The sequence below is a fragment of the Danio rerio genome, chromosome 10 (genome assembly GCF_049306965.1).
Source record: "Danio rerio strain Tuebingen ecotype United States chromosome 10, GRCz12tu, whole genome shotgun sequence".
In the NCBI taxonomy this organism is placed as follows: Eukaryota; Metazoa; Chordata; class Actinopteri; order Cypriniformes; family Danionidae; genus Danio; species Danio rerio.
The window spans coordinates 29,090,025-29,109,088 of NC_133185.1; the positions used below are offsets into that span (position 1 = coordinate 29,090,025).

Sequence of the window (19,064 nt, forward strand, 5' to 3'; positions counted from 1 at the left end):
AATATTTTATACTGAAATACACTATGCCAAGGTCGCATTTAGAGGGTTGGAAAGTTGAATATTTACTTTTCTGCCTTTGATGCTGTGGTTGAAAGATGTTGGATCTTCTTGCAGATCTTGAAGCATGTAATGAGCAGACTTAGCTCTCTTAAGCTTTAAGAAGAAAAAAAATATGAAGATTCTGGAACACGCAGAACTGGAGATTTCTGAAGGTGGTGGTTCTGATGTTGGGGATATGCCAACGTCTTTATCCTTGAGCGTAGAAATCTGCAGATTCTTAAACATGCAGAAATGGAGATTTCTGGAGGTGGTGGTTCTGATGTTGGGGACACGCCAACGTCTTTTTCCTTGACATAGAAATCTGTTGATTCTGGAACATGTAGAAATTGAGATTTCTGGAGGTCGTGGTTCTGATGTTGGGGACACGACAACGTCCTTATCCTAAACGTAGAAATTTGTAGATTCTGGAACACGCAGAAATTGAGATTTCTGGAGGTGTTGGTTCTAATGTTGGGGACTTGCCAACGTCTTCATCCTTGAGCGTACACTGTTAGACATTTCTGTAAATTACACAGTTATTTACTGTATTTCACCCAGTATAATACTGCAAATTCCTTTTACAGTAAATAACTGTATTTACCGTTGCATTATGGGAATTCAGTGTGACGTCGAACAACATATACAGCGATGTACTGTATTTGTAAAAATTTGTGTATTATACTGTATTTTCCACAACTGCTTCGACGCCACCTTGCGGCAATTCGACTACTCTGCACCACATTTTGCCTGAGGAACCTGGAGCAATTCTGGAGGACAATTTATTAGCGTGCCTGACGAACATGCTGGATTTAACAAACTTTACTCTGGTAAGCTGAGGCAGTGTTTCATTTTACAGAATGTTTTGTGGACGAGAATAGATCAAAGTAATGTATAAAGTTGGCTAATATTATTTTCTCTGGCTTGGAGTTATTTTGCCCATTTGAGAAATATATCATCTATTAAGATTTTTTTTCCTTCATTTAGTTTATTACATTAACACTACTATTACTTTAAATAAGACTGTTTATGACTATTAGCCATTGTTTTCGTCATATCTTTTTATTTATTTACATAGGAACCGGTGTTGCAGCGGGTTTTGGTTTAGGAGGGAACCAGAGGTATGCAGACAGTTTTGGAGGACACTTAGCACGAGACAACGGTCCGGCAGAGAGTATTTTCCCCCTGAAGAATATGAATGAAAGACCAACAAATAATCCAGGTAAAAGCGCGTCTGTCTGTGCTGACAACACTCGACATTGATTTGAGCACCTCTATAACTTGGTTAGCATTTGTTTGCCCGGCGACATTGAATGAAGCGATCCTAAAATGGTAACGTTAGCTAAACTGGGCTAAGTTTACACCGAATTGGACTCAAACTCATTTTAACGTGCAACGTTTAACTTATATTGATTTATACTATATATATTAGCTGTTGTGAACTTATTTTTCTCTGGTTTAGAGTAACTTATATCGTTAGTTTGAGAAAATAACTTCGCGACGTAACCTATAAGAACGTTAACGTAAATCTATACAATATGCATAGAGGTAAAGTTGGTTTTATATTCGCACATTCGTTCATTTAGAAGTCTCTATACTGTTTACCATGTTACTTTAAATATTCGATCAGAATTAGCATGCCAGTATGACTTGAAATCAACATTAACATTGTTTATTTGACCTTGAGCATGTTGTACTTTGATAGTCATTGGCTGCTAATATGATTTCGCTATTTAGAGTTGCAAATAATACTTTTATGAAATTATATTATTAAGGGGGAAGTCTGAATCTGCTAAAATAAAACCAACTTTACCTTTATACATTATGCTAATAACCACCTTTTGGCTATTTATTGTTTGCTAATTTTTTTTTTATTATTTTATCACAACTCTTGACATTTGGTTTAACATAATTGTTACCATTATATTTTTTTCTGTTTAGATATGGCACTGACACAGCAGCAGGTTTTGGCTGAAGAAGAAAACAGCATTTCGGAGGAACATCTTGATCAGCACAGCCTTATGCTTAAAAATAAGCAAGACCAGTAAGCAACCAAGGTAAACTAATAAAAAAAAAGTTGTGTGGAGGTTGTGGATTGTAGCAAGGTATTCTTATCTGTATTTTTGGCGTTTTTATAGTTTCAATATAGAATACTGGGAACTTGCCTGTGCAAACTGGACCTCATACAACAGTAAGTACTGTACATTTATTTGTTTCTCAATATAGTAATGTTACTTTTAATACAAAATGTGTCACATGTTTAGTTGCTAGCTAAATAAAAGATTTGTTTCCCTTTTTAATAAACCATTTAGTAGGTTTTTTTTCATCTTTGTTTATAATATTTTTGAGCAGATTGAGGTCTGTCATGGGTCAGACATTTCGTAATATAATAATTATTATTGGGATACATGCATTTGTCTATGTATTAAAAGTCTTTTTCCCCATTTCATGTTGCCTAATTTTTTTTTTGTATAAATAATTCCAGAGGATGAAACAAAATGCACAGCAACAACCAGAGTGAGCCAGAAGAAGGCAGGAGAAGTAATGAAGAGAATGACAACCATGAACAACAGTGTGTTATCCTTCTTTCACCAGCTAACTGAGAACTTGGATTAGGTGAGACACTCTCAATAATTGTATCAGTATTCAGTCTGTTTTAGTTTATTAGGAATACATAAAACAAATTGTCTAATCTGTCCTGCAGTTAATCAACCCATCATAAATGCTACAATGTTTTTGTAAAACCTTGTTGGGGAAAAAAAATAACAGGACATTCTGGTTAGTTATCTTTTAAACATGGTAGTGAGCAGGTTTTGAGCAGGAGCCAGTTGCTCAGTACCAGCTGAAAACTAGCCCAACCTAGCTGCCATGCTTCAAAATAATTAACCAGTATATGATTTTTTTTTTTTTAAACAAGCTTCTTCTATGCTTATGTTAGTCTGTTTGTCCTTATCCAGAGTTCTTCATAATCCTGGACTGGGCCAAATCCTGACCAGATGCTGTGGTGGTCATGGAGGAGTGAATCCTAAAAGACACACGTGATCAATGCGTTTCCGCATTGATCCAATGGGCCAGCCTGACCACCCGCTGGTGAACTTTCAAGCCTCCGGTGCCTAGACTGCGGCCTTGCACAAGTTTGGCTAGAGGAGAACTGGTCTTGCCCAACTGAGCCTGGTATCTCTCAAGGGATTTTATTCTACACTTTCGTCAGTTGGTGAAGTTTGTTCCATGCCACTGGATCACTTGGCTACAATTGGTGGATCGGTGGATTTGCTCTTCAGTGTTTGGACTTTCAGCAGTAACATTTACTGCTTCAATTCTGAAAACTGGACTTAAGCAGCTTCAATTTACAAGAACTTCTATGTTAAGCTGCTTTGACATCATTGATCTACAGTGTAAAAGTGCAATAGAACTAAAGATGAATTGCATTTGAACATGTGAATTCAGACCTTGTTGATCATTTGACACCAGAATTTGTAATATTTTAAAGTTGGGTTGTTTCTGAGTCGGCTAATAGTTACAAATATTTATTTTTCCAAAAATATGCAATTCAGACGTTTAAATTATTAATGTACATGTATGTTCTAGTGCTTTGTGTAATTTATTTATTTTTAATCTGTTGATTTTAATGCTTAATGTAATTTTCACACATTTTCCTTAAATGCTTTAAGCATTATTAATGTTTTAAAGAATGGAATATTTTGTAATTGTGTCTGGTTTAATGTCAGTAGTACATAGTACAATTGGGTTTTTTTTTTCTCTCAACAATATGCAGGTCAGACACTTAAATTAGTTTTGTACATGTATGTTCATGTGCTTTGTCGTTTTCACTGTTTTTTTTTTTTCTTAAAATAAAATATTTTGAATGATTGAGATGTAATGTTTTTACACATTTTTCTTAAATGTTTTAAGCATCTCCAATGTTTTAAATAAAGTGTTTATTTTGTTAATATTTTGTAATTGTGTTTTTTTATGTCAAAAGTATTAAAATAATATTAATAAAATTATATTATAAAATATTTAAGACAAAATTAAAAAGTTTACAGTAGCTAACTGTTTACTTAGGTTTTTACAGTAGTTAACCATTTTCAGACACTACGGTAACATGCTGTAAATGGATTTACGGTTGTATACTGTAAATCTCAAATACAGTAACTTACTGGCAACAGTGTTGCCAGTAAGTTACTGTAAAAACCCTTTGAAATGTCTAACAGTGTAGAAATCTGTAGATTCTGAAACATGCAAAAATTGAGATTTCTGGAGGTGGTGGATCTGGTGTCGGGGACAAGCATATGTCTTTATCCTTGAACGTAGAGTTCCTGCATATACCACACACCTTTAATTGTTACTACCACGCTTCTGCACCACTCTTGCTCTGCACTAAACCACACATCTCTTTGTTTGAGAGAATGTTTTAATACGTTTTCTCAAAGGTGGGATTGAAAGGATGTCACCTTTCAAATGTGTACCTAATAAAGTGGCAGATGAGTGAATAAATACCATATGACCAATACACATATATTTTCATTCAGCATTTATATGGCTTTTTTTTTTATGAAATTAAAAGTCTGAGGAGCCCATTTTTAAGGAGAGAAAGGTGTGTGAAAGTAAGTGAGCGAGAGCAGAAGGGAAGCCCATTTATGTCCATAAAAAGCGGTCAGTGGCTGAATTTTCTCTTTTTCACAGAGTGTAAGGTGGACAGATGGAGTCCTGGCTCTATGTGGAGGTTTCTATAAGGTAATTGGCTGTCATACACAGCTTCTTTAAACCTGCTGAGGAGATCCAGGGAGGGATTTTAATGGGGGGTGAGCGGCCCGGTTTAACATATGGAAACTGGGGCGGTTGAACTTCTGCCAGGAGTTCACTTTTCTTCCTTCCGAATATCCTGTTGGAGGCTCTGATTAAATTGTATCTCTCTCACTCTCTTACACACTTGTAATTTTGCTCATTCTCACCAGGTCCATGTCTTTTCTCCCCTACCTCGAATTCTCCTTCAGGCATGCTGGAGGTGTGTAATCTATGTGTGCTGGCCTGTTTTCTAACCTTCTTTATAAAATATAATCAGCTGCTCTTGAGCTTTAAGCAAAGAATTCAGGAACTCGTTTTGACTAGATTTGAGGGGGAAACTGTAGAAAAATTATAAAGACCTTTTTAATAGTTATTATTGGAATGCTAAAATTGCATGTATATGTATTTATTTGTACACTACTAGCAGTAAAGACATTTTAAAACAACATTGGTGTTTCAAATACAATACAAAGCTCACTGACATTTTTTTATATTCAGTAAATCATGAAATATATAACATATATATTTTATAAGTAAATGATTGTGATCAAGGTAAAGGAAACATACAGCAGTCAAACAAAAAGCAGGCATAAATATTTATTGGCAAACAAACTGTGTATTGTACATATATACAGGATGTGTGTGTGTTGAATTTACTAAAAAGCTGTACACAAATTGTTTTGTGCATGAGCTTGAATTATGGACTCATCACAAATGAAAAACATATACAGTTGAAGTCAAAATTATTGTAGAATTTTGTTTTCTTTTTTAAATATTTCCCAAAAGATGTTTCAAACAACAAGGAATTTATTTGACAGTGTTGCTGATAATATTTTTTATTCTGGAGAAAGTCATTCATTTATTCATTTTCCTTCTTCTTAAGCCTCGTTCAACTACAGGCGACTCGCAGAGGCAAAGCATCTAGCAATAATTTATTTCCACGGAGAGCCAGCAACTTCCGGTGACCTCCGTCTACATGAGCAACAGCGACCAGGTGGACACGTTGAGCCTCGCAACAAAGTTGAAAATCCTTCATAGTTATACAAATGAAGAGCGACTTATTTGAGCGACAGCCAATAGGAGCCCCAGTAGAGCTCACATGATCCCCTCTCAGCTTACTCAGAGGCCGGTTGTATTCGAGCTGTATATACCTGCACAGACCTTTGTGTGCAGCAGGTCGCCACTCAAAGTGACAGCCAGCTACAAAGTCGCTGCTAGTCTGAATGAGGCATTAGTCTCAGAATGAACCGCCAACTGTTCCAGCATATGTTTTACACAGCTGATGCCCTTTCAGCCGCAACCCAGTATTTGGAAATACCCATACACACTCATTTACACACACTCTTACACAACAGACAAATTAGTATTCAATTCACTTATACTGCATGTCTTTGGACTTTTGGGGAAACCAGAGCACCCAAAAAAACAAGAACATGCAAACTCAAAACAGAAATGCCAACTGGCCCGGCCTGGACTTGAACCAGCGACATTCTTGCTGTGATGCGACATTGACAGCCACTGAGACACCTTCTGGAGAAAGACTTTTTTATTTCAGTTAAAATGATAGCAGTTTTACATTTTTTATTAGTGTCAACATTATTAGCCCCTTTAAGCAGTATTTTATTATTGTTATTATTATTATTATTATTGTCTACACAACAAACCATCATTTTGTAATGATTTGCCTAATTCACTTAATTACCCTATTTAAGCCTTTAAATTGCACTTTAAGCTGAATACTAGTATCTTGAAAAATATCTAGTAATGTTATTACTTTCATCATGGCAAAGATACAATGAATCGGTTATTATAAATGGGTTATTAAAACTTTTATGTTTAGAAATCGATTTCGCTGTGGTGATCCCTGATGAATAAAGGGACTAACCCGAAGGAAAATGAATGAATGTATATTTAAAAATCTGTAGAAAAAATATTATTTCCTTTAAATAAACATTAAGAAAAAAAAATACAGGGAGGCTAAAAATTCAGAAGGGCTAAAAATGATGTCTTACCAAGATCAATGGTGAAACTTAATAATTTATGTTTAACCTCACCACATAATATTCTATGAACAATGAGAAAAAAATAAACATTTTTTCTCCTTAATTAATTAACATCATATTGACAAACATCACATCAGTCATTCAGTAGACATTCATGATTTACTGTAAAACTGCACAACTGGTAAAAGTGAACCAGGCATTATACAACAGTTGCTAGCCAGTGTTCTCAGGTGCAAGCATGCACTTTCAGTGTTTGATGAGATTCTCTTTCATCGTCCCCTTAATCAATGTTGCCTAATACATTTCCCACACACGGCCTTCTGCTGAGTGCCAAATGAATTTGAAACCTGCTGTAAGCGTTGGTTAAAATCAACTCAGCATTTTATTTATTTTTTCTTCATCGCCGGGACCAACAAACCTCATTTATTCAGGCATGAATATTTCAGTGCTCTGCGTAGTGATATTGCATTTTAAAAAAACAACTAGAACACTGGATGCTCAAAGACTTTTACCTGCTGAAGGTGATCAATAGAGATCCCCGGGTGGCTTCCAGATCTCCAAGCAAGACCATGTTTAATTCTCTGTGTGGGTACACTCTTTTTGTTGTGCTTCTGTTTGTTGAGAAATACCTCTGTGGCTCCAGACAGCTGGTTCAGGGGTATAGTCGTCGTCTCGAGGGAAATCAAAACACTGTTAACTGGAGTCTGAAGGAAGTGAGGAGAAAGGAGAGTTTTCTAGAGGTTTCTTCTTGCTCAAAGTGTGTGGGAAGAGATATGGCACTTATGTGTGTGCGGTTGAAGAAGTGGTATAGTGGAGGGAATACGCTGGGATATGGTGTATGCCTACTTCTTTATCACTGGCCATTGCGTTTACTGTAGCCTCTTTCAAATGCCCTCTGATGCACATCATTTAGTAGTGTTTGGGGGATAAGGCCTGGATTAAACAAAATGTTATATATATATATATATATATATATATATATATATATATATATATATATATATATATATATATATATATATATATATATATATATATATATATATATATATATATATATATATATATTATATTGAGTGGACAGTTCCTGTGAAGTTACCATGTAAGTACACTGGTATCACAATGTTAAACCTTCTAATGCAGCATTAGTTCTGCCATACAATGTGCGCAAGTACATGGTATGCAAACAGGTGTGGGAGTGGGAAAACACCTGCAAGTAAATATTGTTGTTACACAATGCACTTACATAATTCTTGTTACAGATGTGTACTTTCTTAGTGTTGTTACCAATGTCCCGTTACACATTTGAACTAAAACATACTATTCAGTGAGTTGTTACATGTGTGTAGTTACACCAGTATTACACAAGTAAATACTATGTACCAGTGTGTCCATACACTGTAGTTACATACTACTTACACATGTGGTTACCATGTAAGTTCACAGGTATAAGTGACTATAAAGTGGGACCAAAATCAGTTCTGAACAAAAAACTAATTGACATCATTGATCGATTGAATGAATAAAGAGTCCTCTTCAGTTGTGACAAAACAGCTGTTCAAGCACTCCTGTGCACAATGTTTTTCTAAAGTTCCTGGGTAAAATGAGATGTCACCTGGAATTACTGTGCAACATTGTGTGTTTGATATATGTTTTATCTTGTTTTGGGGGGTGTCAGCCCAAGGAGCAGCATTTACAAATGATGTCTACAAAATTGTTGCAAACAATTTATATGGGTTGAATTTAAACAAACAAATTTAATTGAGTAATGTGCAACTTAATTTGTTTGATTAAATTCAGCTCAAATACATTGTTTACACACACTTAAATAGAGTAAATCCAAGGAATGATCATTGAATCCTTTTTTTCAGTGTACCCCCACTATATTAAAGAGTCTTTACAGTGAGTACAACTCTGTTCTTTTTTATTCCACATAGCAAAACAAGTGACTGTAACTGTGTGTTTTGAAGTATTAAACAGAGATTTTAAACCCATTTCATCAGGCTTCAGTAATTCTTCAAAAAGAACAAAAGGATTGTCTTCTTAGCTGCCATATGCTGCTGTTTCAGATACAGTCAGAGGTGGGAATTTCAGCAGTGAAAAGTCCCACTTCCGACCTCAGCGCATCCCAGTCCAATTTCACATCAGTCACATTTTCATGACTTGAGATGCAGATATTTAGTAACATTTCATGTGATTGTGCTGGTGCAACATAGTCCTACATAGGTTTCTGGAGATCGCAAATTATGTAACCATTATGGTTGCATTTCGTCTTTAAAGGTCCATGAAAACCCTGTTTCAGCAGGGTGTTTTCACACCCATAGTGTGGAAAAGTCAGGAAAGTGGGTGTGTCTAGCTCTGTTTAGGTGGGAGTGTCAAGCGAGGGAAAGAGGGAAGGATTTGGATAAAAATGGGAGTTTCCATTTGGGCACACGCTGATTTTCACCGAGGCAAAACAAACACACAGACGCAGGGGACAAAGAAAGTGACTGTGTTTAATGACAGTGATAGAGACTTTGGAATGTTTGATACCGCATGTCGTATAAGAGGAAAAAACCCTCCATTTCTCTGTGACTTAGATGGACTCAGTAGGTAGCGTCAGAAAGCCGTGCATGTATAAACTATCCTGTCACAAAAATGCAGCCAAAATCCTACACGACAGTAATAGATCGTTCTGCCCATAATATTGTATTGATATTAACGTACTGTAAACTTAGTAACTAAATCATTTTGACTGGAAGGTATGTCTTTAAACACTGAAAGAATACTGCTGACGATACAAACTAACTTTGCCATCTGAATGAACAAACAAAGTGCACTAATCACATACACTTACCAAATCTGTAGAGACAGGACAATCAACGCCAACTGGAGCCACGTCTTTATTAAGAGGAGACGAGTGGCAAATCCGGATTTCACCATTTCCGGATGAAAAAAAGCTCTCGGGTAAAAATGTTCCTTACAAACATATTTCTGTTCCGTGTCGCGTGCACTGTAATCCACACGTGAGTTAAGCTGCGCGCTCATATCAGAAAAAAGAAAACAAAACTGTTGTTTTTCTTTTACTTGTTTCAGCAACACAATGTAGCATCTCTCTGCCGGCTGAACACTGTATCAGGTAAAAACAGTCTTCGAAGCTATCATGCATATTAATAAAGTTGCACCACATACCACATACACAACAGAGTGGTTTGAACCAAGTCTTACTCATGAATTAATGCTGCACACTCAGAGACGTCACGATCTTTTAGCAGATACAGACAGCCAGTCTACACGCTGGAATACACATAAGGATCTATTTTGTGTGACGCAGCTTCAAAAATTTATTTTTAACCGGAAGAACAAATTTGCTCAAAATAACGCAAAAACAACCAGTTTTCACTGTTTTGTGTAATATATGTGTCCTTATAGTGTTTTTAGCAGCATGGGACACATATATGGCTGCCAACAGCTCTAAAAATGTGTTTTGGTGTTTCAGGAACCTTTAAAATGAATGCAACAGGGTGGTATAATGCCATTCATTTTCTCGATTACCAGCTGACCACTTGCATTCGTGTGGAAGGCTTTCCTACTGTTACCAATTTGTCCAGTTAGCTCAACACATAGGTTGGTGGACTTGAGATCAGAGCAAGGTTGACCGTGACGGTAGGGTTCGATTCTGGTGAAGAACGTTTCTAGAGAGTGGTCGGTTGGTCACTGGTGGATTTATGTGAGACAGCAGGCACGAATAGCCCTCATGAGAGAAATTTGTTACCTGATAAATCGTACACAGCGGGCTCTGTTGGTTTTGCGAAAACAAAAACTAAAAAAAAAAACAAAAAATTAAAAACAAAACGTAGCTCCTGGGATGTATTTTGCTCTTTCCAGAAATGTGTATAGGGGTAAGAGCCTGGGTTGGCCGATTATGTTTAAAACAAAAAGACTAAAAGTTCAGTTTTTACTTTTAGATTTTCTAAGCGTTATATGAGAGTGTATGGGTGTTTTCCAGTGATGGGTTGCAGATGGAAGGGCATCCGCTGCGTAAAACATATGCTGGATAAGTTGGTGTTTTTTTTTGCTGTGGCGACCCCCTAATAAGCCGGAAAGAAAATAAATGAATGAATGAATAAACCAAAAAGTCAAGACTGTGCCTCGTGCTTTAAAAATTGAAAAACATTCTGGTTGATCAACCATACAACAAGTACAAATGCATCAAATTCAATTGTGTTAAGCTTGGATTCAAGCTGCGGATATATATTCACAATGTGCAAACACAAGTTACTTGTTTTGGGGTGGAATTAGATGTACAAAACTAGACTTAAATGTCATGTTATAACACATGAAGTTTATCCAATGCCTTAAAGAACAGAAAAGAAAAATTAATGCGGTCATAATTTAGGAGTACTGTATACCCACTTATCCAAGCACCAACTGAGAGAGTCCTATGCAATTTAAACCCTCCATTTCTCTCACTCTATGCTGAGATATTTCCAGATGTTTACCCAGGAGCTCTATTAACACTTCAGGTCCTTTACTTATTGATTGTCATGTGAGATTTGAGGCTGGACTCGCTGGTGGGGGGTGTTATGACAGATCTGAGGGAGGACGCTTTGATAGGAATGAAATATAATTAAAGGTTTGATGCCACGTCGAAGATGAAATGTGCCTAGGTGAACTTTACTCTTGCGCTAAACGCAGACGAGATTGTTCATTCACTCTAAATTAAACTCATGCTAATCCATAAACGGTCGTGTCTGGTTCACTTTATATGGCTGAGCAATGTACCCGTCCGACTAAGCTTTATATTATGCCAACACAAATACATTCAGCAGGAATGCTCAACAGGATCCGTTTTTTATAGTACATTCATTCATTTTCTTTTCAGCTTAGTGCCTTTATTAATCAGGGGTCGGCACAGCGCAATGATCCACCAACTATTTCAGCATATGTTTTATGCAGCTAATGCCCTGCAACCCATTACTGTGAAACACCCATGCCCAGTTTACTTGTAGAGTATAACTTTGGACTTTGAAGAGGAAACCAGAAACCCACATGAACATGGGGAGAACATGCAAACTCTACACAGAAATGCCAACTATCCCACCTGAGGCTCGAACTAGCGACCTTCTTACTGTGAGTGATACAGTATGTGCCACTGTGCCACCTTTTTATAGTACATTTAGCTGTATATTTCTTGTATTTTATTTTATACAGTACGTGTTTCAGTAAATGGGTTGTTCAGAGCTGACTCCGTTTGATTGCATAAATAAGTTGACAAATAATAATAATAATAATAAGTAAACCATTCTTAGTTGATGTGTTGGTCTCATCTGATCTTGCTTGTTTTCCAACCTGGCCTAAATGATTTATTCTAGTCTAGCTGATGTTCTTTTAGTAACTACTGTAAGTCAGTATATTGCTTTACTATTATAAGAGACCTCATGTTGGTTTCTAAACTTAGCTAGCTGCCAAGAAAATGTTTAGTGTAACTTAACAAAAACTAAAATAACAGTAAAAATGTATTAGAACATTACAATATAGTAACTGTGTAATTAAACATAACGCAATATGTATATTTAAATGTTAATTTCCTCAGGAAAATTCTAATAGCATTTGGAAATAATTTAATTGATTTTTTTTTGTTTAATTGTTATTTTATTTTAGATTACATACAGTTGTGCAGTATTGTAATGTTATGTACAGTGTTGCCCTAACAGGCTGCTGGAGAACAGTCCTTGTCATTCTACCGAACTACAAATCCCATCATGTCCTGCATTCTGACACCAGTTCTAGACTCCTTGATTACACACAGATGCAGATCTTTCGTACTGATTACTTGGACTATTAAAGCACCACAGACACACTAATTCTTTGTTTGGTATAGTTCCATATTCTAGTGTTCCTTGTATTCATGGTTCGCTCTATCTGTTTTTTTTTTTTTTTATTCTTGGAGTGTTTTTTTAGATTGTGATAGTTTTCTGTCTCCCCCGAACTTTGCCTGTTATAGTGACCACTCTCTGGATAATCTACATGCTACCATCTGTCCCTGTTTGACCCCATGCGATCTGACTATTCTTATAATAAAGCTGCACGTGGAACTCCATCTCTGTTACCACTTTAGTCATTATAAAAAATAATATTATGATATTTTAATTTAATTAATATTCTGTTTTGGATTAAGCACAATCTGATCATTTATAAGCTAACAGGCAAATAATTTTAGTGTTAATTACATCTTAATGTTGTCAAATCTCTGCTAAAAGTCAAGTTGCTTTAGATATTAATATTGTTTTGTTGTTTTACTCTAATGTCAAGCTCAATTGCTCTTGTTTTTCACAAGTCACTCTGCAAGTCTCTCTTTCTCTGTCATTCTTCCTCAAAGCAACAGTGTTATTTCTGCTGTCAGTAAAGAGATGCTGTGTTTCTTAGCTTGGTAATAGTCTGTGCAAAGCTGAGCAGAGCGGTTTAAGGATGTTTCGTCCCACCCCAATGTCTCTCCAGAGCGCCTATCGATCTGTGACAATCTCCAATCTGCCCCCCAAGAGATTGAAGGCAATGATGGACTTTCTTAAAGTGCTTTGTTTTCTTCTGCTCCTCTCCTCCCCTCTGTCAGCTCTCATCACCAAACACCTGTCCACCTGTTTGTGTGTCGTGCATGCATGTGTGTGTGTATTTGAGTTCAGACTAAATCACGAAGGCTTATGAAGAAGGGTTAGAAAGGAGAATTAGAGGGGGGAGGTGGAATAATTGAATTGGAAGAATGAATGGTGCTTTTAAACTGTGTGAAAGAAATTAGCAGCACACAAGCATGCAAATTTGATGGTTATTCATTTTTATAAAATGTGAAATATTATTAAAGCTTTTAATGACTGTTTTCTGTTTGAATATATTTAGAAGTATAATCTATTTAATTAATGGTAAAGTTGAATTTTAGCAGCCATTCTTCAGTGTTAAGTGTTGATGATCCTTTAGAAACTATAATGTTAGCATATTGATAGTATATACAAATAATGAGTATTCAATTAGTCTATCATGATTGTAAATGATGAGAGGCATCTTTTATCACACACCTTTAAATTGTTACAGATATTAGGCAACCTTTAGATATTAGGTCGTCGATATTTTGTTCCCAGATGAGCAAGAAATAGGACAAAATTATAATTAATACCTCAAATGCTTTTAAATCCCTCCTCTCTTAGTAGCAGTTGGTTGCCAGTATACTGGATATTTATTAAGAGAACAGGTTATATGGTACTTTAGGTTTTTAAATGACTTATTTATATAAATTCCAAATGTGAAATTGTTAGATGCCTCTGTGAGTGAATGCTGCAACTGAAATTTCCCTACGGTGACGAATAAAGTTAAGTAACTAACTGGACTTAAAGAGACTTAAATTTTTCACTGTTTACTCGCCTTGTGTGTTTTATTTTTTTGTTTGTTTGTTTGTTTGTTTTTTTTTGTTTTTGTTAAATAAAAAAGAAGATATTTTGAAGAATGTTGAAAATGTAACCATTGACACCCATAGAAGGGAAAAATAAATACTATGCTGTAAAAAAAATGTAAATTACACAGTATTTAACTGTATTTTACTGTAGGACAGGTATGCAGTATGTTACTGTATTTTAAAACTCTACAGTGAAAATTACTGTATATTTTACAGTAAAGCTATGCAGTACTGTAAATACATATAGAGCAGAGATGGCCAAAGTAGGGCCCGTGGGTCAAAGTTGGCCTATAACTTTTGATTTGGCCCACCATCTTATTTGAGAATATAGTGAGAATGATGGAGAAAGTTGGGGAGAATGCCTTTAACAGAGATCGTCATTTCTTATTTGATGTAACCTTTTTTGTTTATTTTATTGCAGAGCTATAAAAAAAGCTAACTAAAATTAAATGCTGTAAATTAATCTGAGTTTTCAAATGTAAATACTGTCAGGTAATGGATAAAAGACTTTGAAGAAGACATTAGCGAGCAAATCAAGACAAAAACTAGTGTAACTCCATTCTGTTTAAAACTGTTATAAAGTTAAATATAAAATGTAATATAAAATATACTGGTTAATATAAAGCAATGTTTTCTGGTTATTTTAAAATATTAATGAATTAATAAGAAAATTAACCATGGTAACAGTGGCATAGCGGATGGGCCCGCAAGGCATGCACCGCGGGGGGGGGGGCCCCGCGTGATTAGGGGGCTTTTTAATAATTGAAAATCCGGCAACCGCAATAATCAAACTCTTGGGAACAACTGTGGTCGGAACCAAAGTTCACAGGTCTTTGTTCACTGAACTCCTCTCAAGCGGTGGACTACTTCATTCTGATTGCTTGCTGCCGAACCGCGTCAGAGCTCATACCATAAAGTTGACTTGATTTCAGCTCTCCTCGACGCTCACACCGGAGAAGACGCACCGCGCTGTTCCTCGCCGCCGGTTCTCATTAAAAATGAATGACTTCTGGCTACTTTGACGCTCTCGCAGCTTTTGGTTTGTGATCGCTCCTCAGTTTGTGAAGGCTTCCCCGCGTTGTCGCTCCACCACGCCCCCTTTCCCGCTCCTCAGTTTGTGATCGCTCCTTAGTTTGTGATCCACCTTAGTTTGTGATCGCTCCTCAGTTTGTAAAGGCTTCCCCGCGTTGCTCCACCCCCAATACCCCCCCCCCCCCCACCATATAACTTTTACAGGAAATTGTTAACAGTGTATGGAAGTCAATGTCTACCAGTTTCCAACAATTTTCAAAATATCAGATTTTGAGTTCAGCAGAAGAAAATAAATCTTTAGAATAAAGTAAAAGGTGAGTTAATGATGACATAATTTTCATTTTTGGGTGAACTATCCCTTTGAGCTCCTATTAAATCCAGTTAACCTGAGAGACTGAATGGTTCCTTTATTATGTTAGTTCTCACCATTAACAAACCATTAGCTATTACTTTTAGCTCAATAAACTCCTAATGTGCTGCTTATTAATATCTCTGAAGGTACGGGTTGGGTTTATTGGCTAGAATTAGGGTTGTGAAATAAGACTAATTAATTAGCTGAATATTTTCTTATTAATAACTAAACAGACAAAATCTTAATAATAGGCAGGTAATTAAGTAGGCAGCCACTATTAATAGTGAGAAATGGTCCCTATAATAAAGTGTTAACATATATGCTTCTATTTACACTCAACAAGATGATTAAAATTTATTTATAATTTGTCATTTCTGTAGCTTGTGGTCCTGACTAAAACTGGCGAATATCTGTTTCGGATCTCTCCCTGGGCCAAATATGTCACAAAAACAGTGGATTCTGTCACTTATGACTGGACCCACTGGGACCCTCCACAACCATACCAGGTGAGTGTGTATGTTTCTCATTATTCTCATTTAGGGTTTTTACATTCGATATATACACTTGCAGATGTGTTTTGGGATGGCTGTACAAATTGTGCTTTTATCCGTTGGTTTAGAGGTCAAATAAAAGCATAGTTCATCCAAAAATTACAAATAAATTGCTTTTTCTAAACCTTTATGGTTTTCTTTATTCTGTTTAACACCAAAGAAGTTATTTTGAGTAAAGGTGAAAACTTTAACCATTTACTACAATAGGAAAAAACAAATACTTTGAAAGTCAACAGTTTTCAGCCTTTTTTCAAAAATAGTATGAGTGTACAACAGAAGAAAGTCAACCATTTTTGGAACAAGCAAAGTGTGAGTAAATAATTTTCAGATTTTAAATTTTTGGGTGAACTACTGTACCCATTTAACCCCTATTGGTTTTAATGCAACTTCCCAAAAATCAAAACTTTGAAAAACAGAAAGGAAAAAAAAAACTTTCTTGTAGCTTTTTAGACATTTAAAATTTTATTTGAAATTGAAGGCCTCAATAGGTGAATGGTGAAAAGGTTTTTAGTTATTACTCAACAGTATTTGTAGCACTGAAACGAGTGTTATAAAGCCATTTGACACTAACATGAATTTGAGAAAGACACATAAAAAGGCAGATGATTTTTAAATCATAGTACAAATAGCAATATTTAGACTTAACCAGCCACTGTTATTACAGTTATTTTTTTCACAGTAGTTGCTACTGTATTACCGATTGGACTTAATTTGCTTTCAGAACTGCCTTATTATTTCATGGCACAGATCATCTTCAGAGATCTTGGTCTATGCTGTATATACTCTGCATGTCACAGTAGATATCAAGCCTCTTTTTAAACCTGGCAACCTGTTTCCATTATTCTGTTCTCAAGTTTGATGAAACTGTGTGTATTGTACCCTCAAGGTCCTGTTCTTTGTTGCTGTTGTATGTTCAAAGATGTTCTTGTGCAGACCTCTATTGTAACGATTTCTTTTTAAATTACTGTTACCAATCTATCAGCTCAAACCTCTCTAGTCAGTCTCTTCTGATCTTTAGCTTCAACAAGGCATTTTCATCCAAAGAACGTCTGCTCGTTGGATATTTCCTTTCCCCCCAGAAAATCCTTTGTAAAACCTAGAGTTGGTTGTGTCTGAAAATATCAATATATCAACATTATCTGAAAAATGATCACCTCACTTGATCACCTCACATACAACCACCACTTGATCACCTCACATACAACCATGCTACATTCAAAGTTAACAATATTTTAAAACATTTATTTGCGGACACTATGGACCATAGTGTCAGACCAAATGCTAAAACACAATTGCAGTCGATCACCAGTAAGGGGCTTGTCTAATAATATAGGGGAAATATCTAAAAGGGGTCATGTAGGGTTATGTGCATGTTTAATTTTATGCCTTTAATTATCAACATTATTTTAAAAAATAGCTTAGTACATGTTTAAATCTCCTCTAGATGCATTGGACTAGCTGATCAATATTTTGTACCAAAATAGAATTGTTTAAAATAAGTTCTTATTAAAATCTACAGCTTTGAAACTTTGTATGCATAAAGTCACAACAAGCAGTTTTGATATTGTGTTATATTTTATATTTTATCTTTGTGCTGTCACTGTTTTACTATAAATATATGTGGTTCAGTTTGACCCAAGCATTTACAGAGTATACATATTTCCTACATATTTCTTGAATCTTTTACACACATAAATCATATCTGTGCATGTTTCTCACACACAAGCACATGCTCTCAAGGGGCTGTTACAGGTGAGGGCAGATGCTTTCTAAGCTGTCTGGAATGAGGTGTTGAGTTATGGTCTCTGGCATGATTTAACCTATTAGAGTCTGGTTGTTTCCTCCAGAGGGTCAGTGGAGAACCGTACATCACACCAGTCATCATCTACTGTAAGCTGTCTCCAAGAACCGAGAGCTCCCAGTTTAACCCCCCACACACACTTAAAAAAAAATACATTTGAAGTCAGAATTATTACCCTCCCTGAATTATTAGACCCCTTGTTTATTTTTCCCCAATCTCTGTTTACCAGAGAGAATTTTTTTTCAACACATTTCTAAACATAATAGTTTTAATAACTCATCTCTAATAACTGATTTATTTTATCTTTGCCATAATAACAGTAAATAACATTTTACGAGATATTTTTCAAGACACTTCTATACAGCTTAAAGTGACATTTAAAGGCTTAATAGGTTAATTAGGTTAACTAGGCAGGTTAGGGTAATTAGGCAAGTTATTGCATAATGATGGTTTGTTCTGTTGACAGTTGGAAAAAAATGCTTAAAGGGGCTAATAAAGTTCTTAAAATAGTATTTAAAAAATTTATAACTGCTTTTATTCTAGCCGAAATAAAACAAATAAGACTTTCTCCAGAAAATAAAATATTATCAGACATACTGTGAAAATTCCCTTGCTCTGTTAAGCATAATTTGGAAAAAAACATCATTTGGGCTATAATTCTGACTTCAACTGAATATATATTAATTTATTTTATTTTTACTGTTTTTTGCTGTGATGCTGTAATGCTGTGTGAGTGCGTGAGGAATATTTTAATGATCTAAAGAATATTTTGTTTTAATAAAAGATTCTATTCTGAAAGGACAAGCGTCTATGAATGATAAAGGCTCTTTAAGAAACCCTTTTTTATTTTGTAAAAATGTATTTATTTATTTATTTTTTTACTGGCTTATCATTTTTACAGTGTACATGAGTCAATAAATAAATGCAATGTCTGGCCAATAAATATGTGATTGATAGTGGTTAACCCATGATTTGGTATGATTGTGTGTACAGTCAATACATAACTGTATAATTTATTGTAAATATACAACTTTTTCGTAACTTTTTGATTTAGTGGCTAATTTGTATAAATCCATAC

General features: G+C 35.5%; 1 protein-coding gene and 1 long non-coding RNA gene across 2 annotated transcripts in view; both read left to right on the plus strand.

The window, feature by feature from the left end:
- The window catches only part of gbe1a (glucan (1,4-alpha-), branching enzyme 1a), a 255,017-nt gene that overhangs the window by 59,204 nt on the left and 176,749 nt on the right, over window positions 1-19,064 (plus strand). Inside the window, exon 4 of the mRNA XM_021479344.3 lies at window positions 16,015-16,140. Within this exon, the coding sequence (XP_021335019.2) occupies window positions 16,015-16,140 (126 nt within the window). The remainder of the gene's footprint in view (window positions 1-16,014; window positions 16,141-19,064) is intronic.
- Window positions 1,206-3,984, plus strand: LOC137490387 (uncharacterized). The gene is made up of 5 exons (XR_011009812.2): window positions 1,206-1,258; window positions 1,978-2,093; window positions 2,175-2,227; window positions 2,522-2,652; window positions 2,994-3,984. It is a non-coding gene; the product is annotated as an uncharacterized lncRNA (long non-coding RNA).